Here is a 27277-nt window from a genome sequence, read left to right on the forward strand (position 1 = left end):
TTTATAATAAATGGTAGGCGAATCACTTACTACTCGGCTAGCCAGAGAGCGGCTAGCAGCGCTTAAAAAGTTCATACCGTTACGAGACAGGGTCCGAAAACAACTTCAAACGCGGAAACAACTACAAACTGATTTTGCTGTTGGAAGTGAACAACTCTTTGCTCCGGTAACTAAAGCGACCAAAGATGTTACGGCGGCAACTGTGCCCGTTATCGGTGCGCTTGAAAAGATAGCGGCTCAGACCGAACAAACAAAAAGAACTTTAGAAACACTTCCTGCGAAAATAGCGGTTGCTACAACACGACCGCCACCACTCGCTATAACGGACCCACAAGAACCTTATGTTACAATGGCCGATGAAGAAGAACTAGGCGCCACCGCAAGAAAACCAGAAGAAGAAATACCGGAAGAAATACCGGAAGAAATAGAGATAAAGGAGAATATACCCTCTAAAGTACTTACAAAGAGCACAATAGACACAATTAGAAATCTTGACTACGAAGGATTAGTTAATTTTACTGCCATAAATTTTGATAAGGATTCACGAGAGATGCATATCAATAGCGATTACGAGAAAACTATAAAGTCGTTAAAGGACTGGACAAGAATAGTGTATTTGGCAAGTAAACATAAAAATGTATTACCACCGCGTGATAATAATTATATAATATTCCACAATAAAGTAAAAAGTGAAAGACCAAAGCACGGAAAAGGATACTCCGTTGGAAACTCTTCTGGTTTCAACGCTAGCGTTACTTGTCCTGGTAATGTTCTCAGTGATATATCACGGCTGGAGGTATTAATCGGAGGGAAACGAGCCGGAAATAACTCTCCGGAAATAATCAATGAGGCCGCTGATATTTGCAGGCGGTTATTTGCCGGTGGTATCATGGACATAAATGTATATCGAACGCTCATAGACGAACTCGTGGACCACGGTCATTACAGCGATTGATCAATCACTAATTGGAAAACACTGGTGTTTTTATAATAAAGATGATTATACACTACAACCATGATGAACCAGTCAGCGTCTACGTGGTAAACTCACGATTGCCTGTATACCGCGCGTGGTACGGAGACGGTCTCGGTAGCACCATTGCGGGGTTATTTACAAGAATGGCTCCAAAAGTAGCGCCGTTAGCTAAACAATTAGGAATGAAGGCTATTGATGTTATTCGTGATAGGGGTATTAGTGCTATTGGAGATGTTGCCGGAAGGGCGTTTTCTGCAGCACGAGATAAACTAATGTCGTTGGTGAGAAAAAGAAAACAGAAACTACCGGTGATGCCATCAACGACAGTGATGCCTGCAAATGTCAGTAAAGTAATAAATAACGCCGTGGAAGAAAAACTAGAGTCGTTGGCGGCTCTGGCAAAGCCATCCACCGATGCAACAACCAACGCGCTCATGAACGCGATAGCGGGAAGTGGCTTAAAGAATTTACGACGAAAACGACGTTGATGAATTGCAATTGAAAACATCAACATGATAAATAATAAAATGTTTGCGCGAACCGCTGATCCCGCGTTTGATATGGACGCCCCAGTGCGCAGGGATGATTCTGTCCGTGATTATCAATTTTATTCCTATCAACCACCACAAGCCGACCTACGATCGCGAATTGAACTTCAAGTCCAAGATACCAGTAAATACTTTTTGCCGTGTGAAGCGTTTATCGAAATTGAGGGAGAACTTGTAACAAATGCTGCCGATAATGCACCATACGCAAATGACGGTCGTGTTCGAGTTGGCTTCGTCAACAACGGTATCATGGCGTTATTTGAGAGTGCCAGATATCTTATTGACGGGCGAGAAATTGAATCAATAGAACGCGAGGTTGATGTTGCAACGACGATAATCGGGCTAGCGAGATACTCAGATAATTATACAAGATCGGTGGGCCCATCTATGATGTTCGCAAAGGACACCACTAATAACGCTGATCATATTCAGTACATTAACGTGCTGATGAAAGAAAATACCGCAGTTGACCCACAGGCTGAAGCAGCCAATCCAGACCGCAGAGCAAAACCAGGCGCTGATTTCACTGTTATAAAAAGTACTAACGATAATTTTAATCTAGGGTTTGCAACACGAGTAGCAACATTACAAGGACAACGCCGACAGTTTTCATGCGCGATTCCACTCCATCACATATTTGGATTCTGTAGAAATGTCAGAAAAGTTATCTATGGGGCTAAGCATACAATTGCGCTAGCGCGAAGGGGCGATGAGAACAATGCAATATGGCGTGCTGCTGGTGTCGCTGCCGGTAAAGTCGTTTTAACTAAAATAGCATTGTGGATGCCGGTGTTAACTCCATCAGTTACCACGGAAGCACGATTGTTATCATTTATGGAACGGGGGGGGGGGGGGGGGAAATCGTTGTTGAACTGGCTAGCGGTAACAACTGATGTCAAAGAGGATAATGTCGCTGATACATTTACATGGCACCTGGCATCAAAACAAGGCGTTTCAGCCCCGCGTCATATATTTGTTGCGTTACAGGATATAAGACGATTGAATAATCAAGAACACAGTCATATGATATTTGATCGATTAGGAGTCAGGGAGGTTTCGCTGAGAATAAACGGACAACAGGAACCATCCGAGGATATACAGCTTAATTACGACAACAACCATATTGCTCGCGTGTACCATCGGATGCTGTCATATATGGGTCGTGATCAAAACGTCGACACCGGTTTGCAAATATCACAACTTGATTTTAAAAACCTGTATCCGATTTATTACTTTTCGCTGGAACATCTTGATTTAACGAGACAGTCCGTCGTTGATATACACTTCCGAGCTCGTATAGCCCCGGGTGGTGTTGATTATAGAGCGGTTGCTGTCATTCTCAGCGATAAATCAATGCTGTTGGAAGGTGTTGGTGGACGAATGAGCATCGTTGATGCACCAGTGGAAAACATGTAATTGAAAACATAAACGCGTTTACAATAAATAGTGTTGTCGGTGTAGAGTTGACCGATGGTCAAGTCAAGAAATTACGATCAAAGTCGGCTAAACAATGTGGAACCACAATAACGTTAAAGCCGTCACAGATGGCAGGTGGTAATCATAAGATATCGTTGACGGCGCGTCAAATAAAACATTTCAATGATGCAATGAAGAATAAAAAGGGTGTTCAAATAGATTTTTCGGCCGCAGCGATTAAAAACATGGAAAAGACCGGTGGGATATTTCCGCTGTTAGCTGCGATTCCAGCGTTGATTACCGCGGCGGCCCCAGCAGTGGCGAAGGCGGCTGCGTTAGGAGCCGTTGGTACCGCGGCGGGAATGGCATTGAAGAAGGCAACCGGGAAAGGCTATAAAAAAAAGAAACGAGGACGACCCGTAGCCGGAAAGGGTCTAAGACTACCGGGAACCCCGTATTCATGGTACTCGGGGAAGGGTCTAAGACTACCGGGAACCGTTTAATGACTCCTATGTCTAATTTTGATTTAATAGATGCCGCAAACGCGTTAGCGATAAAAAACTTCAGAGGTGTTTTTATGAGGGATCAATTACCGACAAAACCAAGGAATATTGAAACCAGTATAATTAACCTCGATAAATCCTCCGGAGCGGGAACTCATTGGGTTGCATACGCAATTGATCCGCGTGCGATCGTCTATTTTGATTCATACGGGTTAGCCCCGCCAAACGAGTTCATGCGGTATATCCGGGCGTGTTCAGCCCCGGTTTTTTATTCCACGCTGCCAACACAACAATTAAGTGATCCACCGATATGCGGCCGTGAGGTATTGAACGTACTCGCGGCTATTTCATCATCGCGGAAACCACCTCATGTGGTTGTAAACGAATACACTAGTGGGGTCGTAGAGGCCCGGCGGGTTAATTAAAAACACTGTGTTTTTTACAATAATAATGATTGATATCTGGGGACGACCGGTTTCGGCGCTGAAAGAATCCACGGAAACGCTCGCCACCGATGACATAAAAAAACTAATTGAGGATGAAATCGCTGATACGTTAAATCTAACCAGTGTTGACCCGGGCGAAATAGTTGTATTTCAAGATCGTCAGGGTAAATTAAAGTCCAGTAATGTGTCGCTGGATGACGTTTTAATACGACAACGTAATGCCGCCGAGAACACTATCGCGCTATATACCGGCGACGGACGACTTAAATCAGGTGAATCCATCTTGACGATAAATGGAAAAATAAATACACTAGACGACAATTATATAACCATGTCGAATTCGTTAAAAAATTTATATGATAAATTTAACGCGCAAGCAAATCAGTTCGAGGGGATACAAAAGTCTGTCACCGATATACATCTCACTACTGCTAGTTTTTTTGGGACCCCGACGGTAACCGAACCAAATCTTGTAGGGATAAAAAATAGTATTTCGGAGTTTACAACGCTGTCGGGCCAATTTTACACGTTACGAAAAAATTTTAACAGGGTTGATGACAACTTTGATAAATTCTTTGGTAAAAAAAATACCAAGCTGGATGAAATTACAACAACTATAAATGATATCACTGCGTATGGACAGGAAATAAGAACAATCAAAACTGATGTTGCAACGAACAAAAGGAGTGTAGACGTGCATGAACGGGAAATAGAAATAATCGGCGCTAATGTTGCAACGATCATAAATAATGTAGACTCGAATGGACGGAGAATAGAAACAATCAAAACTGATGTTACAACGATCATAAATAATGTAGACGCGCATACACAGGAAATAGGAACAATCAAAACTGATATTGATGCGAACAAAAAAAATATAGACGCGCATACACAGGAAATAGGAACAATCAAAACTGATATTGAAGCGAACAAAAAAAATGTAGACGCGTATTGGCGGGGAATATGAATAATCAAAACTGATGTTGCAGCGAACAAAAAGGGTATAGACGTGCATACATATGAAATAGGAACAATCAAACTTGATGTTGCAGCGAACAAAAAAAGTATGACCGAAAATACACGGGAAATAGAAACAATCAAAACTAATGTTGCAGCGATTAAGGGGAATATAGACGCGCATACACAGGAAATAGGAACAATCAAAACTAATGTTGCAGCGATTAAGGGGAATATAGACGCGCATACACAGGAAATAGGAACAATCAGAGCTGATGTTACAGATATCAAAGACAGAATACCGGAAATGACAAAAATAAAAATCCCTCACGAGAACACCATCAACACAGTATACACGATTCGGCATGGATCATTCACTTGGACTCTTACACAGAATATAGTAAATATTACCGCAACTGTTAAGGGTATTTATCGATTGACACTGGTTTCAATGATGCAGTTTAATATATTATCGTCGAGTTCATCCGGGTTTAACAATACAATATCAACAATTATAGACAAGGACGCAACTGAACAGTTTACAATTTATGCCGTTGATAGAAATTTAACCAGGGCAAACATTACATGGTATGTGGAATTTGTAGCGGATCTAAGTAATTAAAAACACTAGCTCTTTTAAAATAAAAATGACCACCAAGATAATTGAATCAGAGGTATCACCGACGTCACATCAATATCGATTCAATACCGTAAAAGAATTCTCCGCGAATTTGAAAACGCTTTCCGAACAATACCGTGTAAAAATAAAAAAATACCGTCGAAAAATAACCACCATCGACGCGGTCGTGTACTCGGTGTCAGGTATAGTAGCCGGTACCGGTGTTATTTTATCCACGGTGACCATGATGGCCCCGATCGCTGTTCCAATCGCTATCTCCGCGGCGACAACAATTGCTGGAGTCGCCAACGCAATCACTAGAAAGATATCATCGTGTTCTCAGAAAAAACTCAACGAGTATACAGTAAAACATCAAATAGTATCCGACGCGTACTCGAAATTATCCGGGTTGATCTCGTTGGCGATAGATAATTCGTTTATATCCGATGTTGAATTCTCCACGATGGTCCAGTTGTATGACTCCGCGATGTCAAAAATCGAGGATTTTCAACTGGAAGCTGGAAACCACGTCGCTGAAACCACTTCAATGGGCTTAAAACACTCTCCTGAAAACAAGCAGGTTGTTAATATTCGGTGTTGAAATTAAACACTAGAAACAGCGAATAATAATAATGTCGCTGAACCCCGAAGGGTTTCAATTACTTCAACGGATCGCGGAGAACACCACTCCGGTACAAACAAGTATGATATCGATAACATCAACGAAGCCAGAATTCAGTGTAAACTTCCCTTCTCCGATTCCAGTGAAGGAAATAGCGCTGGCAAAATTGCGAGTATATCACAGTTGGCCTAATATCCGAGCGGATGCATTTAACGGACAACAACCTAATAACTCGCTGGTTTTTGCATGGACAAATAAACCCAATGAGACCCCAGAATGGAAGGAGGTTACAATACCAACTGGGTCATACCAAATAGAACAAATCAATAAAGAATTTCAACGCAGGATAAAATCGATCACAGGAAAAGAATCAAAAATCGCTATTACGGTTCATGAACCGACGTTATCGTCGACGATTGAAATAAGCACACCGGGGTATATGGTTGATATTTATAACAGTTCAATAAGAACCATACTAGGTTGGCCTGAGAATTCACCTCATGAAAGTCCGCGGGAATTTCACACGAATGCGCAATCGTATCATGAAATTAATCCCAGTTATCGAGATAAGTTGTCTGTTATAAAAAACACGTTATTACCCAGTAGGTTTATATTTCAAAACAGGAATACCATGTATTGGTATTTTCATTATAAGAAAACTCCTGAATCGCCCGTCGGGTTCAAAGTTAATTTAAATGATATCGATAGTTTTTTATCGAGATTAATCGTAATTACCAATTGCAACTAGAACAACTACGGAAAACAAAAGCACAAAAACACGTTGAGGTGTTAAATCAACTTATATCAGACATGGAACATATCAATGAACGAATCGTTAAAATAATATCCGATAGCATCAATGATGATAAACAAAAATTCCTAACCGAGTATAATATCACAGAAGCCGATTTACCCGATTTCAAGTTTCCAGGATACAACGCGCCAGAACTAAGAAAGTCTCTTAATGATTTTCTCGGTCCATCAACTATTCTCAGACACGATAACGGAGATGGTGGTAGGCATATTGCTCCATACAACGTAAATATCGCATCGGTGATAGCAATCAATCTAGTGTGCGATGTTATCGAAGGGAGTTACCAGGTAGATACCAAGCAATCAAATCAAGCTCAACAGGGGTATATCCTTTATTCATTTTCACCAACAGCCCCTCCCGGATTCTTAATCGTTGAGAGTCCGATTAATCCGGTCTATATGCGATGCCATAATCGGTTTTTAACGAGAATTAATTTTAGAATTACCGATCAGTCAAATAACCTAATTGATCTACAAGAGGAGGAGTTAGTAATCACTCTGTTTGTAAGATCATTGTAAATAACTTCTTAGCAGCAGGGGGGGGGGGAAATGACATCGACGCGGTCGTCGCGCTTTTTTACCGGACGCTGACGACGCTGGGATCGGCGCGCAGAAAGTATTAATTAAACCAAATGACGATTGGACGACCCCCCGACGACGACGTCGTTTTTTTTTTACCGGGCGCTGACGACACCGGATCCGCTGAGTGCAGAAAGTATTAATAAAGCAAAATGACGATTGGACAAAATGTCGGATTCGCCCCCCCTGCTGCTGATATATTTGGTAATTCATTCATTGCATTTTCAGAAGCTGGTATTGTCTAGTCTGGCAAAATTAATTTTCCCTATTTTAATAGCTGCTATATATAGTGTACTTTAGACTAATTCAGGCTGATTTTTTTTAACACAAGGGAGCAGTCATTTTAGTTAGCAGTTTGTTTAAATCATGTAAAATTTCTAAAATTACAATATCCAAAAGAAATATCATCACATTACATTAATGTAGCATAGAGGTATGCCAACATTCTCTCCATTGTGCATGTTTTAAATGCGAACTACTTCACCTTACATACGTCACTCTCTCAAAAGTACATACTAACTGGTGAGCGCCCCCTAACCTTGGACATACATGTACATTGTACCTGCTTCAGTACAAGTATTTTCATATTTGAGTCGCTCCCTCTGCATCATGTGATTTAGTCACATGATTGAATGATGGCAGAATACGCGAAAACCATTTCAGCGCAATGCATTTTTTCATGATGTTATAATATGAAATATCATCTGTATGTCTGACGTTGGCGAGTTTCTGGGGGAACATATATATGTAAGCTATATGGTATTGAGACGAATCTGCAAAGTCTTTTCTGTCTGTCTGTATGTCTGTCTGTATGTATGTACGTACGTGTGTATGTATGTCTGTATGTATGTATGTGTTTATGCATGTATGTTTGTGTGTGCTTGCGTATGTATTTGTGTGTGTATATATATATATATATATATATATATATATATATATATATACCATTTACTAAAGGTATTGCATATACTGAAAACATAAAATAAATAGTACTGTTGAGCTGTTACTTCTGTCTATTTAAAAAATGATTAATTAATAATCAGGATTATTAATACGAGGAGACAAACTGCACACATGCGTTATATGCAATGAATAGGGGGAAATGCTGGTCAGATCCATTCCAGCCAATGACATATTGAGTGCTACTAAGATTACCTATTACATAATACCTATATGCAGATTGACTTGTCATTGTACATGAATATGCAAATTACACACACACACACACACACACACACACACACAGAGTTGCACTTTGAGTATTATAATGCATGTTTCCAACAATCTTTTGTCATTGTATATTAATATGCAAATTGCACACACACACACACACACACACACACAGTGTTGCCCTTTGAGTGTTATAATGCATGTTTCAAAAATCTTTTGCTCACCTAAATTTTGACCCCATTGAACCCTGTAGAGACACACATGCTGATCATTATTGCTAATGTAAACAGTTACTTTTACATGTATATGCAAGCACATATACAGTGTTGCCCCTCAGATTCCAATGGCGGGGGACATGGTATCCCCTCATGATTAAAATTTGGGGGACACACAAAATTTTAAATGGACAAAAGAAAATAGTCATGCATAATGCCATAGTAGCACTAAAAAACGAGAGAATATATTTGCCTTGTGAGTTTTGCCACCCTAACTTTGCAGACTGTACTATCTTATTTTCCCTGGACACTTGAGTTTTGTAGCAAACATTTGATCATGCTCAAGTAACTCCTGAAAACAATAACGTGTTGTTATATTTGGTTAATTGAGATGCACCGTGAACTTTTCCATTTCCAATCATGATCTTGTTTATCTTTCTTGTTAGTCATTATCTACCAGCATCTATTATATTAAATATCCATTTTTTTCAAAAATTGTTTGCAAACAAAAACAATGATTGATTAAATGACATTGTGCATGGTCTTAAATTTAGACTATTTTTTTCATTAATTCATCCTGAAAATAAGTAAATTGTTCATTGCTGTAGATGTGCCATTAACCTAAAAGGTATATTACACTTGGAGCTATCAAAGACTTTATGTTGCAACTCAACTGACTACCACAAACCATGAATGTATTGTTTTGAAATGGCTATTAATTGCCATCCTACAATATTATTAGCTTTAGTGACTTTGGCCATTGCTACTGCCAACATAGTCATATGGACAGCCACTAAAGAAAACTTGTGGATAGAGTTTTTTTTCCTGGTTAAAAGTGTACCCTGGGGCACACAAGGGGCAATATTTGGGCCAAAAATTGCAGGAAACCTGCAGTACCAAACTCTAGGTGCTGTTTCGACTCTATGATCTTAAAATAAGTAACATAAAAGAGTGAAAGCCAACACATTTTGAAAAATTCAACAAATAATTTATTTTTAATCCCCTAGAATACAAAGTGAAAATGTAAAAAAGAACTATTGGTATTGCAAATTAATTCTACAATTTCTTACACAAATCCTAATAAATAATGTTCTGAATAAACTTTTGTGGTATTCCAAAAGTAATTTACAGTGCTGAAGGTGTTGATGTGCCTGTAGTGGCTCATGGTCTCTGATGTGTTAATGTGTCAATGTCCTGAATTGTACTGATGTGCCAATAGTCTTTTTTGATTCACAATAATGTAATTCAGGTTTCCTTGTTTGAATTCCTGGCTGTTGCCTCTTTCCAAGAGTATTATTTAGAGTACTTTGTATTTCCAGAGAATAATTAGTCATTTAACCCAAAACCAAAATATTAATAAAACAATATAGATGATTACTGCTAAGATGTTATCTGAGGAATAAATATGATTTCCAATAAACAAGATTTTATTTTCAACCTGACCTAGATCAAAATTAGCATTTTTTAGAAAGAACCGTTTTCCTTGTAAAAAATTTAATTCTAGAAGATTACAGATGAATACCAGAGAAAATCTGTAACTAAAATTATAACATAGAATATGGTAAACACAATGTCCTTGAGTCAAACCAAGATAAATATGCTTACTGCTATTGATAATGATCCTAATATTAAACCCATACCCATAGAGAAAATATTATGTATGCATTAATTGTTTACAGAATTAAGAAAATGTAAATAATTTTGGTTAGGTATACAAATGAACTTGATTTTGGACAAGATCAGCTACAAGATACAATTTTACATAACACACAACATATGATGAATAAAAAACTAACAAACAATGCGAATTAGATATACATAACAGTGCAGCACTATATATTACCAAATAAACGTCACATGTAGCAGTAAGGAACTTAAAGCATTGAATAACTCAAAACAACTTATACTAAAGGAAATAAGCAGTGCAGGCAGAAGGGTCAAGAATATTCAATTAGTTGTCAGAAGCATGCATAAAATGTTGCCAAGCATAACGTTAAGTAAAAGTTATTGGCACATTACATTTGCATTTAATGCCATCTCACCTTTTGATAACTGTGTTGTATTCATTGTATTATTTGGTAGAGAGTTCCATAGGCATGCTGTGACAGAACTAAAACAGTTTGTACCATTCATGACTCTTTTAGAGGTTGTATTTGTACCATGTATTTGCATTTGAAAAAAATATTATGAGTCTTTTTTTAAAAGATCATGTAATTGTGGAGGGTCATTCAAATCTTATAGGTCACAGTAACCACATGTCTAGGATCATTAAAATGCAGAGTACATGAGTTTGCTTTTGCTAACAGTTCACATAATTATTTTTGATGTCTTCTTATACAAATATTGTTACTTTTAGCAAATAACATGGAATTGAAACAATTTTTGTCACAGATTTATTGCAAACAACAAGCAGCAGCCAAAACAACAGCTTCACTGTTAATGCTGCTGTTAATGATAGTGTAACAACTAATCAATATATAATGTATACTATTTACTGTTTCTTTGGTTAGTACTACCCTTTTTCTTTCATAGCTATCTGTAATTGTCATTAATTAGTTTGGAGTTTACAATTTTTTTTTGTTGCATTGTTGTAAATTCTCAAATGTAACCTTTATTCACTGTGATTTATTTTACAGGTCCCCATACTTGTTGGTGTAGTCATTGTGGTGATTATTGGTCTGATTGTGTATTGCTGTATCAGACACAGGTAAGGTGTTGACCAGTGTTATACGAGTTAGTAGCATGTTAGGGAGAGAGGAGGTAAGGTGTTGACCAGTGTTATACCAGTTAGTAGCATGTTTGGTAGAGAGGAGGTAAGGTGTTGACCAGTGTTATACCAGTTAGTAGCATGTTTGATAGAGAGGAGGTAAGGTGTTGACAAGCGTTATACCAGTTAGTAGCATGTTTGATAGAGAGGAGGTAAGGTGTTGACAAGTGTTATACCAGTTAGTAGCATGTTTGGGAGAGAGGAGGTAAGGTGTTGACCAGTGTTATACCAGTTAGTTGAATGTTTGGTAGAGAGGAGGTAAGGTGTTGACCAGTGTTATACCAGTTTGTAGCATGTTAGGGAGAGAGGAAGTAAGGTGCTGACCAGTGTAATACCAGTTAGTAGCATGTTAGGGAGAGAGGAGGTAAGGTGTTGACCAGTGTTATACCAGTTAGTAGCATGTTTAGGAGACATGAGATAAGGTGTAGACCAGTGTTATACCAGTTAGTAGCATGTTTGGTAGAGAGGAGGTAAGGTGTTGACCAGTGTTATACCAGTTAGTAGCATGTTAGGGAGACATGAGGTAAGGTGCTGATCAGTGTTATACCAGTTAGTAGCATGTTTGGGAGAGAGGAGGTAAGGTGTTGACCAGTGATAGACCAGTTAGTAGCATGTTAGGGAGAGAGGAAGTAAGGTGCTGACCAGTGTTATACCAGTTTGTAGTATGTTAGGGAGAGAGGAGGTAATGTGTTGACCAGTGTTATACCAGTTAGTAGAATGTTAGGGAGAGAGGAGGTAAGGTGTTGACCAGTGTTATACCAGTTAGTAGCATGTTTAGGAGACATGAGATAAGGTGTTGACCAGTGTTATACCAGTTAGTAGCATGTTTGGTAGAGAGGAGGTAAGGTGTTGACCAGTGTAATACTAGTTAGTAACATGTTTGGGAGAGAGGAGGTAAGTTTGGGAGAGAGGAGGTAAGGTGTTGACCAGTGTAATACCAGTTAGTAGCATGTTTGGGAGAGAGGAGGTAAAGTGTTGACCAGTGTAATACCTGTTAGTAGCATGTTTGGGAGAGAGGAGGTAATGTGTTGACCAGTGTAATACTAGTTAATAGCATGTTTGGGAGAGAGGAGGTAAGGTGTTGACCAGTGTAATACCTGTTAGTAGCATGTTTGGTAGAGAGGAGGTAAGGTGTTGACCAGTATTATACCAGTTTGTAGCATGTTAAGGAGAGGGGAGGACAATGTCATGAGGTTATTAAATCCTTAACTGATTTGACCAAAAGCATCAGCTTTTGGTATGATTGACACCGTAATATTCACCTGGTATAATAATACATTGAATGTGGTGAACATAATTATATTGTCAGGTCAGTAAATGAAGAAATCAGCATCTGTTTAAATATTGTCTTGATATTTGTATGCAGATGGGTATGGGTTGGTATCAGGAGATTGGGTTGTTTGTATATCATTAGGCAAAGTTAGTTTTCATCACTTTTTATCTCAGTAACACCATTCCTGATTTATTTCATATTTTCAAAATATTATCACATACATGTACTTGCCTTTCTCAGTACCACACTTGTGCCACAGAGTCTAGATTTGTACATGTATTGGAGCATATATTTTCTCAAGTTTTTGGTTAAAGTGTTATGTCCCTTATATTTCCATAAACCATATGTGATCCACTTTACTTTAGGAACATAATATTATCACATTTTCCTCAGCATGGTATAGTCAGATAGGTGATATTAGTAAAAGTCCTTTTAAAACTAACAAACAAACAAATCACACTATTCTTTGCTCATAACCACTCTTTCTAGAGTTCTACTTTTAGTTGGAATCATAGTGTAATGGATTATCATATTTCATTAACCCCTTTTCCAATACACTTCATAAGCGGAATATTGTATCACATACATCTCTCATAACCATCCTTGCTCCTAGATTCTGCCAGTGAGTGTAGCCATCTCTCATAACCATTCTTGCCCCTATAGTCTGCCAATGAGTGTAGCCATCTCTCATAACCATTCTTGCCCCTAGATTCTGCCATTCATAACCATTCTTGCCCCTAGATTCTGCCAGTGAGTGTAGCCATCACTCATAACCATTCTTGCCCCTATAGTCTGCCAATGAGTGTAGCCATCTGTCATAACCATTCTTGCCCCTAGATTCTGCAGTGAGTGTAGCCATCTTTCATAACCATTCTTGCCCCTAGATTCTGCCATTGAGTGTAGCCATCTGTCATAACCATTCTTGCCCCTAGATTCTGCCAATGAGTGTAGCCATCTGTCATAACCATTCTTGCCCCTAGATTCTTCCAGTGAGTGTAGCCATCTTTCATAACCATTCTTGCCCCTAGATTCTGCCAATGAGCGTAGCCATCTCTCATAACCATTCTTACCCCTAGATTCTGCCAATGAGTGTAGCCATCTGTCATAACCATTCTTGCCCCTAGATTCTGCCAGTGAGTGTAGCCATCTCTCATAACCATTCTTGCCCCTAGATTCTGCCAGTGAGTGTAGCCATCTGTCATAACCATTCTTGCCCCTAGATTCTGCCAGTGAGTGTAGCCATCTTTCATAACCATTCTTGCCCCTAGATTTTGCCAGTGAGTGTAGCCATCAGGACAAGAATTATAACTGAGACATATTTTGGTGAATGTTTTTTATTGACTTATATTTCCATAACCAGTTTGTTTAATGTTTGGAATGAAACATGCATCATCATATACTACCCTAATTGATTTTACTACTTCCTTCCCATTGTCAAGACCCTGGGTAAGTCATTAGGTTGATATCAAGGGTTCCCATTGTCAAGACCTTGGGGTGAGTCATTTTGTTGGTATGAAGGGTTCCCATTTTCAAGACCCTGGGTTAGTCATTTGGTTGGTATGAAGGGTTCCCATTGTCAAGACCCTGTGTGAGTCATTTGGTTGGTATGAAGGTTCCCATTGTCAAGACCCTGTGTGAGTCATTTGGTTGGTATGAAGGGTTCCCATTGTCAAGACCCTGTGTGAGTCTTTCGGTTGGTATGAAGGGTTCCCATTGTCAAGACCCTGTGTGAGTCATTTTGTTGTTATGAAGGGTTCCCATTGTCAAGATCCTGGGTGAGTCATTTGGTTGGTATGAAGGGTTCTCATTGTCAAGACCCTGTGTGAGTCATTTGGTTGGTATGAAGGGTTCCCATTGTCAAGATCCTGGGTGAGTCATTTGGTTGGTATGAAGGGTTCCCATTGTCAAGACCCTGTACGAGTCATTTGGTTGGTATGAAGGGTTCCCATTGTCAAGACCTTGTGTGAGTCATTTGGTTGGTATGAAGGGTTCCCATTGTCAAGACCCTGTGTGAGTCATTTGGTTGGTATGAAGGGTTCCCATTGTCAAGACCCTGTGTGAGTCATTTGGTTGGTATGAAGGGTTCCCATTGTCAAGACTTTGTGTGAATCATTTTGTTGGTATGAAGGGTTCTCATTGTCAAGACCCTGTGTGAGCCATTTGGTTGGTATGAAGGGTTCCCATTGTCAAGATCCTGGGTGAGTCATTTGGTTGGTATGAAGGGTTCCCATTGTCAAGATCCTGTGTGAGTCATTTGGTTGGTATGAAGGGTTCTCATTGTCAAGACCCTGTGTGAGTCATTTTGTTGGTACGAAGGGTTCCCATTGTCAAGATCCTGGGTGAGTCATTTGGTTGGTATGAAGGGTTCCCATTGTCAAGACCCTGTGTGAGTCATTTGGTTGGTATGAAGGGTTCCCATTGTCAAGACCCTGGGTGAGTCATTTGGTTGGTATGAAGGGCTCCCATTGTCAAGACCCTGGGTTAGTCGTTTGGTTGGTATGAAGGGTTCTCACTGTCAAGACCCTGTGTGAGTCATTTTGTTGTTATGAAGGGTTCCCATTGTCAAGATCCTGGGTGAGTCATTTGGTTGGTATGAAGGGTTCCCATTGTCAAGACCCTGTGTGAGTCATTTTGTTGTTATGAAGGGTTCCCATTGTCAAGATCCTGGGTGAGTCATTTGGTTGGTATGAAGAGTTGCCATTTTCAAGACCCTGAGTGAGTCATTTTGTTGGTATGAAGGGTTCCCATTGTCAAGACCCTGTGTGAGTCATTTGGTTGGTATGAAGGGTTCCTTTTGGTAAAGTTTGTACTCCATCTCTTATGTTTCAGTTAAATTTATTATGCAGTTCACTACAAATATGGAGTATTATGTGAAACAAAATTCCACAATTCCATGATTCCACTTTCTCTCTAAACTTTTGAAACTTGAGTTACATCTAATGGGGCCATGGATTCATGAAGTATGACACATTTTAGTTTTTAAAAAAAATATTTAAAATGTCTCTCACCCAAATCAGTTCATAATTTCAATATTATGTGATCATGTAGTTTCCTTTCTATATATACTACCTTAGCCAGATTGGACAATGGGGTCATGAAGTAGGACTTTGTGATTAGTTTGATGATAATGATGATTATTGTTGTTATTATTATTATTATTATTATTATTATTATTATTATTATATAATAATAATAATAATTATTATTATAATAGCTTTATTTAGTTCAGTGCATATTGTGAATATAACATTATCTCATTCATGCTTATCACTCTGTAACACTGCTGCTCTTATAATAATAATAATAATAATAATAATAATAATAATAATAATAATAATATTTATAGAGCATAACACAAATTAGCTAAGAATTAATCTACCTTGAGGCCCTCATACAAAGGAGTTTATTTATTTTAGCTGCATCTCTGATACTGGATATATTGGGTTGGAGCCATGGGATCACTGGGTCATGTCCTTGGTTAGGGCCATGGGATCACTGGGTCATATCCTTGGTTAGGGCCATGGGATCACTGGGTCATGTCCTTGGTTAGGGCCATGTGTTCACTGGGTCATGTCCTTGGTTAGGGCCATGGGTTCACTGGGTCATATCCTTGGTTAAGGCCATGGCATCACTGGGTCATGTCCTTGGTTAGGGCCATGGGATCACTGGGTCATGTCCTTGGTTAGGGCCATGGGATCACTGGGTCATGTCTTTGGTTAGGGCCATGGGTTCACTGGGTCATGTCCTTGGTTAGGGCCATGGGTTCACTGTCTTATGTCCTTGATTATATTGACAGATCATATGTTTGGAAACATTTCAAGGGTTTCTTAAAGCATTGTTCTTGTTGTGTTATGACTTATAAATATTTTTAAAAGGGGGAAAACACTCTGATATATGTAATGAAATTTGAGCCTTTATAGTGTGCACTTAATTTCCTGCAGGTGGCAGATTCCAGGAGAAAAGCCAGTTGGGTTTCTGTTACAACTTCCAGCAAATGTTTTGAATATACCCTGCCACTAATAAGACAAAAATTTGCTGAAGACCAGTAGCACAACTTTCAACAAATCATTTGAACATGCATGGTCAGTAATAAGACAAAAGCTTGTTGAGGACTAGCACAACTTTTCAGCCTGTACTACCAGTCATTTTGTACCCTTGATTTGGGTTTAAATTTGTCTAAAATTCTCTGCACTCAAGATTATATCATTTGATACAATTGTGTGAACTTGTACTGTGTACTATGGTGTGATGTTACAGTACAGGTGCATTGTGTAAGTACTTTAGTGTAAAATGCCTGTGCATAATGTAAGTGCTATAGTGTGATGTACCTGTGCATTGTCTAAGCAGTAAAGTGTTATTTACACATCTGGGGTTACCAGGGAAAGAATGAATATATATAAATATGCATATGAAAGATTGATAATAATAATAATAATAATAATAATAATAATAATAATAAAAACAAAAATGATGATTAAATTAGAGAACATCAGCCTTACATCTGTAGGAAGCTTGTGGAGAATTAGAATTTTTCATGCACAGATTTCCACGATGATTGGAACATTTACTTCTATGATGTCTCTTCTTCTCTGGTGTTTTAGGCACTGGAGTTCTTTCATAATGAGGTATTGCTCATCAGAAATAGTGATTGAAAATTCTCACACATGGTTTCTGATTTCTGAAGAGCTCTTGTAGGGAATATATTTTCAGGTGTGGTATTAATAGTTATCAAAAATACCTATGGTATGATGTACCAGTGCGCTGTATTATGACTCTGTGGTACTAAACTAAGTAATAGAAGAGACCATTAAAAAACAAGTTTTGTAAAATTCAACACATAATTTATTTCCTTTGATTACAAAGTCAAAATTTAAAAAGAACTTACAGTATTGTGAATTAAATCTGAAATAGTCCTAAACGTTTTATTACAAGTCCAAATGTATAAAATTCAAACTGAGTTCCAATGGTATTCCAGATGAGTTCCAATATTGAATGTGTTAATGTGCCTGTAGCCTTGAATGTGCTAATGTGCCTGTAGTCTTGAATGTGTTAATGTGCCTGTAGTCTTGAATGGGGCAGTGTGCCTGTAGTCTTGAATGGGGCAGTGTACCAGTAGGCCTTGATTGCTGCAATGTGCTATGTGTCTTTAGATGTATCATAATAATGTAATAATCTAAAAACGTTCTTGTCTGAAATCACTATAATTCCAAATTAATATTACAGTCCAGGAATATGTATTTCCAGCAAATAATAATTTGAATAAGTAATTCCACCCAAATGAAATAATGAACACAACAAAAATACTGATTCTGCCTCAGATGGTAAATTCAAGAATGGGTCATTTCTCAAGTATGTAGCATTATATAAAACAACTAAGACCCAAAAGTTGAATCAGGTTGTGAGTCAAAAGTTCATTAATAGAGAATTATAAGTTTGTCAACAAGACAAAATCTTTTAATAAAATTATAATAAAAACATGCTAAGCATCAGGTAGACCAGGTATTTCATGGGAAAATTCCATTTATCTAGACTCATATCGAAATAAACACGTTTACTTCCATTGATAATGATCCTAATGTTTAATCCACACTCATAGTGAAATATTAGCTCTGTATTATATGTTTACAAGATAAAAAAGTCACAAGTCAGATACACAATGAAATTGATTTTGGGCAAGGTCAAGTCTAGTACTAATATTAGTACCCTTACTTGTACGTCGTGGACAACCACACCAATTCAAGTTGAGGCTACGACATTGTAGCTAGGTCAAGTCCAGATGACAATTTATGACAATTTATACATAGCATATAATCATGGAGAAAAAACAAACAAATACAAATTAAATATGCATAATATTTGTATAAGCACTAGTGTGATGTACCAGTAAATCGTGTAAGCACAAGTGTGATGTACCAGTAAATTGTATAAGCACTAGTGTGATGTACTAGTACATTGTGTAAGCACTAGTGTGATGTACCAGTAAATTGTGTAAGCACTAGTGTGATGTACTAGTACATTGTGTAAGCACTAGTGTGATGTACTAGTACATTGTGTAAGCACTAGTGTGATGTACCAGTAAATTGTGTAAGCACTAGTGTGATGTACTAGTACATTGTGTAAGCACTAGTGAGATTTACTATAGTCTGACTCTACATCCCCGTTTGTTTGTACCCCCCTACCGATTTAAAAGATGGGAATGTTTAATGTGATAAAAAGTGCACAGAACTAAGTCAATTGAATCATTGATTTATAATTTCTAACCTGACTTTGACCAGAATGGCACAAATGCTGGTATCCCCTGCACCATTTCACGCTTAACGGACTTTCCATTCTAACATGGCACCATATTGCATACACTATAGGCTACTTTATTACCATCAGACAACATAATGACGTAGTTCATCCTGTTTGGCAAATGCTGAATAATTGCATAAATTACATGTACATAATGTTGAGAGTTTGGAATTATGTCCCTCTGCATATATGAACATAGAAATTAAACCGCTTGTTAAATCTACATGAAGAGCAAATTTGTAGTTGTCATTATTTTCCTTTGCTTGATTCAACATTGTAAATATCGGAAGCAGATGACTTATGTATGTACATCTGTAGTCATGATTCACCCCTTTGCTAAAAATGGACTTGTCCAGAAACTGGAAATGGATCCGATCATGTCCATCTATTACACTGAAAACTTCTGTTAAGCATGAAATGCGCATAAGATGATGGTGTTAGGGCCACTCTACTCAGAGTCAGGTTAGAAACTATAAATCAGTGAATGAATTGACTAAGTTCCTTGCACTTTTTATCACATTAAAGGTTTCCATTATTTAAATCGGTAGGGGGGTACAAACAAATGGGTTTGTATTATCAGACTATACTGTGTAAGCACTATAGTGTCATATATCAATCCATTATGTAAGCACTATAGTGTCATGTATCAATCCATTATGTAGGCACTATAGTGTCATGTATCAATTTGTAAGCAATATACTGTCATGTATCAATCCATTATGTAAGCACTATTGTGTCATGTATCATTTTGTAAGCATATACTGTCATGTATCAATCCATTATGTAAGCACTATAGTGTCATGTATCAATCCATTATGTAAGCACTATAGTAGCACTATAGTGTCAGGTATCAGTCCATTATGTAGGCACTATATTGTCAGGTATCCATCCATTATGCAAGCACTATAGTGTCATGTATCAATCCATTATGTAAGCACTATAGTAGCACTATAGTGTCAGGTATCAATCCATTATGTAGGCACTATATTGTCAGGTATCCATCCATTATGCAAGCACTATAGTGTCATGTATCAATCCATTATGTAAGCACTGTAGTGTCACGTATCAATCCATTATGTAGGCACCATAGTGTGATGTGCCAATGCCTTGTGTAAACACCAGTGAATTGTTTTGGTACAACAGTTATATCTGTACCAGTGCCTTGTGTAAGCATTTTAGTGTGCACCAGTGCATTGTGTAAACACTATAAAGTGATGTAACAGTGCTTTGTGAAATCCAATAGAGGTGATATACCTATACCCTGGGTAAATACTACGGTGATGTACCATTGTCTTGTGAAGTACAATGTGACTCATATCCTCTGCATTGTACATTATTGGAGTGTTTTCTCTTTATTTTATGATTATACATTCCACTGTCCAGGGTATCAGATTTCTCTTTGTTACATAATTATACATTCTCAAATCCATGTAGTAATTTCCTCTTTACTGTGTAATTATACATTCCCAGATCGAGGTAGTAGTTTCTCTTTACTGTATTCTTGGAGATTTAAACTTTCACTTTTTCTGTCCCAGAAACTCAAATACATCAAAACTCGTAGATTCCATTAATGTTTTCAACCTCAAACAGTCATTTAACCAACCAACCCATAAACATGGTCACATGTTAGACTGGATTCTTCATAGACCTGATGATAACATTTTACAGTCCTCCCTGGTATCCCGTGACCTTGCATCAGATCACCTCTGCATTATATGCCATCTTGATGTATCAGTCCCTAACCCTCCACCTTTATCTGCTACTAAGAGAAACCTCCGTATGATAAATAGAACCAAACTAATGCACGACATCCAAGCTATCCTAACAACTTGCTTACCTCCTACTGCAGAACAACTCGATAACTGCCTGCGTTCATTGGCTGACAAACATGCCCCAGCTACCAAGTGCAGAGTATCAATTCAAAGGTGTTCTCCATGGTATAGGAGTGTAAGGGACCAGCTACGCACTGCTAAAAGAGACCGCCGTAAAGCTGAGAGGCTCTGGCTTTCCACCGGATTCACTATTCATAAGCAAATCTATGAAGCCGCTAAGAAGAATGTCACAAAATTAATATAGTCCATGCAGCGAAATCAGCCCACTACACTACTAAGATCATGGAAAGTTCCAGCTGCAAAGAGTTCTTCAAGATTACTAACAAGCTAATGTCAAGGAACAAATCTATACCACTTCAACTACCTTCTCTCTAGTCGACCTTCTGGACATGTTTGCAGATTTCTTCTGTGACAAAGTACAAACCATTAGAGATAAGCTTGACACCACAATTTCAATTGACTTGTCGTCACCATACAGTTGGGATACAGAATTTGAGTGGCAACCATTAGCAGCATTTGAACCTGTCTCTATGGATTTCGTACGTACAATCGTGATGAAGAGTGCATCAAGGTCATGTGAACTTGATCCAATTCCAACATCACTGCTGCTTGAGTGCTTAGATCCAGTATTGCCTTCACTAACTGATGGTATTAATACTTCTCTCTATTATCCAGGGAATTCCCATCATTTTTCAAAACTACCATTGTAAAGCCTCTGCTGAAGAAACCAACATAAGACCATAACGATTTAAAGAACTACTGCCCAATTTCTAATCTCCCATTCATATAAAAAATCTTAGGAAAGGTTGTTCTATCCCAGCTTGTATCTCATCTAAATTCAAGCAGTCTTTTTAGCAATGTACAATCTGCATATCGCTCTTGCCACAGTACTGAAACTACTCTTCTAAGAGCAGTTAATGACATTCTCTCTGCGCTGGATAGCGGAAAGATTACAGTCCTCATCCTGAAACTATTCTCTTCATTATGTACACTCAGTCGCTCTCAAGTGTCATAGATCATCATACAGTGTCTCACCAATTATACACTGATGACACCCAAATATACAAATCTAGCCACCCAACTGAAGCTGATGCTACCATCTAAGGTGTAGAGAGGTGCATTTCTGATGTGAAATCATGGATGACATGGAACAAGCTGCAGATGAATGATGATAAAACTGAGGCCATTCTGATCACAACACAAAGACTTTCTCATTCACATCCTTTATCTCAAACAATAAATATCAGCAACAGCAACATTAAATTCACACAATCAGTATGAAACATAGGTGTTACTCTGGACAGTACTCTCACATTGCACCAACATGTCATGAACATATGCAAGGCTGCATATCTTGAGCTGAGACACTTCAGCTCAATTCCCAAATATCTTTCAGCTGATGCCACTAAAACACTTGTGTGTTCATTAGTACTTTCAAGACTGGACTATTATAACTCAGTTCTGTCTGGTTCATCTCAATATCTGCTCCAGAAACTTCAAAAAGTTCAAAACACAGCTGCTTGGATCATACTTAGAGTACCACGATCAGAGCACACCTCCCCGCTGCTCTGTACCCTACACTGGCTATCCATTCAATCCAGAATCAAACACAAAATTTGTTCTCTGTGCTTTGTTTCAATGTCGGACTCTAGTCCAACATACCTATCCGACCTCATCCATGTGTACACACCAGCAAGATATTTATGCTCCTCTTCTGACAGTTGTATACTCATTATTCCCACTATGAAAACAAAGTCATATAGACAGCATACCAGGGCCCAGCAATGTGGAATGAATTGCCCACTGAACTTAGACACAAAGACACAGTGATCACATTCAAGAGGGCTCTCAAAACTCACTTATTTCGACTGTAAGAACAAACTTAAAGACCTAATAATGTTCCCTACCTGAAATATTCTCAGCATGTTTTTTATTTTTTAATGTTTTTCTAATTTCATGTGTTTGTTTTGGTGTAAATCATATTATTATATGTTTTTTATCTTATAGGTGTTGTCTAATGTTGTAAAGCGCTAAAAGTTTCTAAACATTAGGTGCTTTACAAAGTCCTCATTATTATTATTATTATTACACATTCCCAGATCCAGGGTAGAAGTTTCCTCTTTATTGTGTAATTATACATTCCCAGATCCATGTAGTAGTTTCCTCTTTATTGTGTAATTATACATTCCCAGATCCAGGTAGTAGTTTCCTCTTTATTGTGTAATTATATGTTCTCTGATCCAGGTAGTAGTTTCCACTTTACTGTGTAATGATACATTCCCAGATCCAGGTAGTAGTTCCTCTTTACTGTGTAATTATAAATTTCCAGATCCAGGTAGTAGTTTCCTCTTTATTGTGTAATTATATGTTCTCAGATTCAGGTAGTAGTTTCCTCTTTACAGTGTAATGATACAATGAAATTTCCCAGATCCAGGTAGTGGTTTCCTTTTTATTGTTTAATGATACATTCCCAGGTCCAGGTAGTAGTTTCCTCTTTAATGTGTATTGATAGATTCTCAGATCCAGGTAGTAGTTTCCTCTTTAATGTGTATTGATAGATTCTCAGATCCAGGTAGTAGTTTCCTCTTTACTGTGTAATGATTCATTCCTAGAGCCATGGTATTAGGTATACACATGCCTTAATAAGGATATCTCCTTAATTTTGGGTGTCCAGTGCTGACCAAGTATGTCTCAATCTTAGCTTGTCTTATGGGTGAAAAGAGAATGCTAAGACCTGCCTATAGGACATCATTTATTGGTATGGAACTTACTGTGTTTAGTCACTCCATTACTACTCAACTTTGCTGCTTAAATACATCTAAGTTGTTTACATAAATTTGTGTGTGATTTATGCAGCATTACCATATTAATACTGAAAATGGATCATTTCAGTGTGATTTATACAGCATTACCATATTAATAGTGAGGATGGACCATTTCAGTGTGATTTATGCAGCATTACCATATTAATAGTGAGGATGGACCATTTCAGTGTGATTTATACAGCATTACCATATTAATAGTGAGGATGGACCATTTCAGTGTGATTTATACAGCATTACCATATTAATAGTGAGGATGGACCATTTCAGTGTAATTTATGCAGCATTACCATATTAATAGTGAGGATGGACCATTTCAGTGTGATTTATACAGCATTACCATATTAATAGTGAGGATGGACCATTTCAGTGTGATTTATGCAGCATTACCATATTAATAGTGAGGATGGACCATTTCAGTGTGATTTATGCAGCATTACCATATTAATAGCGAGGATGGACCATTTCAGTGTGATTTATGCAGCATTACCATATTAATAGCGAGGATGGACCATTTCAGTGTGATTTATGCAGCATTACCATATTAATAGCGAGGATGGACCATTTCAGTGTGATTTATGCAGCATTACCATATTAATAGCGAGGATGGACCATTTCAGTGTGATTTATGCAGCATTACCATATTAATAGCGAGGATGGACCATTTCAGTGTGATTTATGCAGCATTACCATATTAATAGCGAGGATGGACCATTTCAGTGTGATTTATGCAGCATTACCATATTAATAGCGAGGATGGACCATTTCAGTGTGATTTATGCAGCATTACCATATTAATAGCGAGGATGGACCATTTCAGTGTGATTTATGCAGCATTACCATATTAATAGCGAGGATGGACCATTTCAGTGTGATTTATGCAGCATTACCATATTAATAGCGAGGATGGACCATTTCAGTGTGATTTATGCAGCATTACCATATTAATAGCGAGGATGGACCATTTCAGTGTGATTTATGCAGCATTACCATATTAATAGCGAGGATGGACCATTTCAGTGTGATTTATGCAGCATTACCATATTAATAGCGAGGATGGACCATTTCAGTGTGATTTATGCAGCGTTACCATATTAATAGCGAGGATGGACCATTTCAGTGTGATTTATGCAGCGTTACCATATTAATAGCGAGGATGGACCATTTCAGTGTGATTTATGCAGCGTTACCATATTAATAGCGAGGATGGACCATTTCAGTGTGATTTATGCAGCGTTACCATATTAATAGCGAGGATGGACCATTTCAGTGTGATTTATGCAGCGTTACCATATTAATAGCGAGGATGGACCATTTCAGTGTGATTTATGCAGCGTTACCATATTAATAGCGAGGATGGACCATTTCAGTGTGATTTATGCAGCGTTACCATATTAATAGCGAGGATGGACCATTTCAGTGTGATTTATGCAGCGTTATCATATTAATAGCGAGGATGGACCATTTCAGTGTGATTTATGCAGCGTTATCATATTAATAGCGAGGATGGACCATTTCAGTGTGATTTATGCAGCGTTACCATATTAATAGCGAGGATGGACCATTTCAGTGTGATTTATGCAGCGTTACCATATTAATAGCGAGGATGGACCATTTCAGTGTGATTTATGCAGCGTTACCATATTAATAGCGAGGATGGACCATTTCAGTGTGATTTATGCAGCATTACCATATTAATAGCGAGGATGGACCATTTCAGTGTGATTTATGCAGCATTACCATATTAATAGCGAGGATGGACCATTTGAGTGGGATTTATGCAGCATTACCATATTTATAGGGAGGATGGACCATTTCAGTGTGGTTTATGCAGCATTACCATATTAATAGTGAGGATGGACCATTTCAGTGTGATTTATGCAGCATTACCATATTTATAGTGAGGATGGACCATTTCAGTGTGATTTATGCAGTATTACCATATTAATAGTGAGGATGGACCATTTCAGTGTGATTTATGCAGGCTGCTGCATTACCATATTAATAGTGAGGATGGACCATTTCAGTGTGATTTATACAGCATTACCATATTAATAGTGAGGATGGACCATTTCAGTGTGATTTATGCAGCATTACCATATTAATAGCGAGGATGGACCATTTCAGTGTGATTTATGCAGCGTTATCATATTAATAGCGAGGATGGACCATTTCAGTGTGATTTATGCAGCGTTATCATATTAATAGCGAGGATGGACCATTTCAGTGTGATTTATACAGCATTACCATATTAATAGTGAGGATGGACCATTTCAGTGTGATTTATGCAGGCTGCTGCATTACCATATTAATAGTGAGGATGGACCATTTCAGTGTGATTTATACAGCATTACCATATTAATAGTGAGGATGGACCATTTCAGTGTTTAACTCTTCTAGCACACACATACATGATATAGATGTTGTTTATGACTTTCTGTATACTTCTTTCATATTTCAGTTATAACTTCACTGGTTAAATCAGCTTCAAAATTCAATCTGAATATGCGTTATGCAAGATGACCATATTTTTAGAGAGAATGAATCTCCTCAATGGAGAGTTTCAACATTAGTGGAGTTAACTCATCTAGCATGTACATGCAAATGATAGACACAGATGAACATCATTAACCATATGCATTTTACCAAATAATAACCTTTAAGTATGATGATTTCACTTTGTGATTTTTCTGTCTTTTTTTACAGGAGATCTCTTTACCAGGACTACTCACTTCTTGGAGAGGATGTTGATCTGGTGCAAAGAATTCGTGCTGAGAGTCAGAAGACATATAATACACTCAGAGGTTAGTAAAAAGAGACAAACAGTCAAACCTGTCTTAGGAGTCACCTATACATAGCAGTAACCTATTCATCAATGGCCATTTTAACTTCTTACTGGCAAATTTCTATATAAATGACTTGTATTGGTCACCTGCAATCTGTGGCCAGTGGCAGATGTTTCCAACATTTTATCAGAAAGTATTATGTCAGCACAAACAAAAGCAATATTTCAGTTTCAATTTTTATTGTAGAAGAGGGGATTATTTCAGACATTATTTATAATATGCACAGATCTTGTTTGTAAAGCCAGATAAAGTTTAAATTTATGTGTTCATAACAGTAGCTTTAGGAAGCTTCTTTTCATTCCCTAGTATTCATCAAAGGTCTCTCACTGACTGCCTTTGATCTTAGTGGTTTTGAGCAACTGCTTAATCCGTCCGCTCTTTGCAGTGTGCTCTGGTGTGCAGACCTTGTTTCCATGCCTGATTGTACCAGTTGGCCTGAAAAAAGTCAGTTTTATGTTTCACAATGATAGGAAAGCTGATAATTACTAATGAAATTGCATGTTCACTCCCATTGCATAATTTTTTTCAGTTGAAATCTTAAAGTACTGGTTCTACTGACATTGAGATTGAAGTATTTGG

At 38.0% G+C, this 27277-nt stretch overlaps 1 protein-coding gene across 1 annotated transcript in view; it reads left to right on the top strand.

The window, feature by feature from the left end:
• Positions 1 to 8085: 8085 nt before the first annotated feature.
• LOC149789088 (slowpoke-binding protein-like) overlaps positions 8086 to 27277 on the top strand; it is a 97981-nt gene continuing 78789 nt past the window's right edge. Inside the window, exons 1-3 of the mRNA XM_089975284.1 lie at positions 8086 to 8226; positions 11501 to 11571; positions 26559 to 26656. Of these exons, the coding sequence (XP_089831410.1) occupies positions 8188 to 8226; positions 11501 to 11571; positions 26559 to 26656 (208 nt within the window). The 5' untranslated portion in view covers positions 8086 to 8187. The remainder of the gene's footprint in view (positions 8227 to 11500; positions 11572 to 26558; positions 26657 to 27277) is intronic.

Source organism: Sinohyriopsis cumingii, chromosome 11 (assembly GCF_028554795.1).
Source record: "Sinohyriopsis cumingii isolate HCF-2022 chromosome 11, ASM2855479v2, whole genome shotgun sequence".
Lineage (NCBI taxonomy): Eukaryota > Metazoa > Mollusca > Bivalvia > Unionida > Unionidae > Sinohyriopsis > Sinohyriopsis cumingii.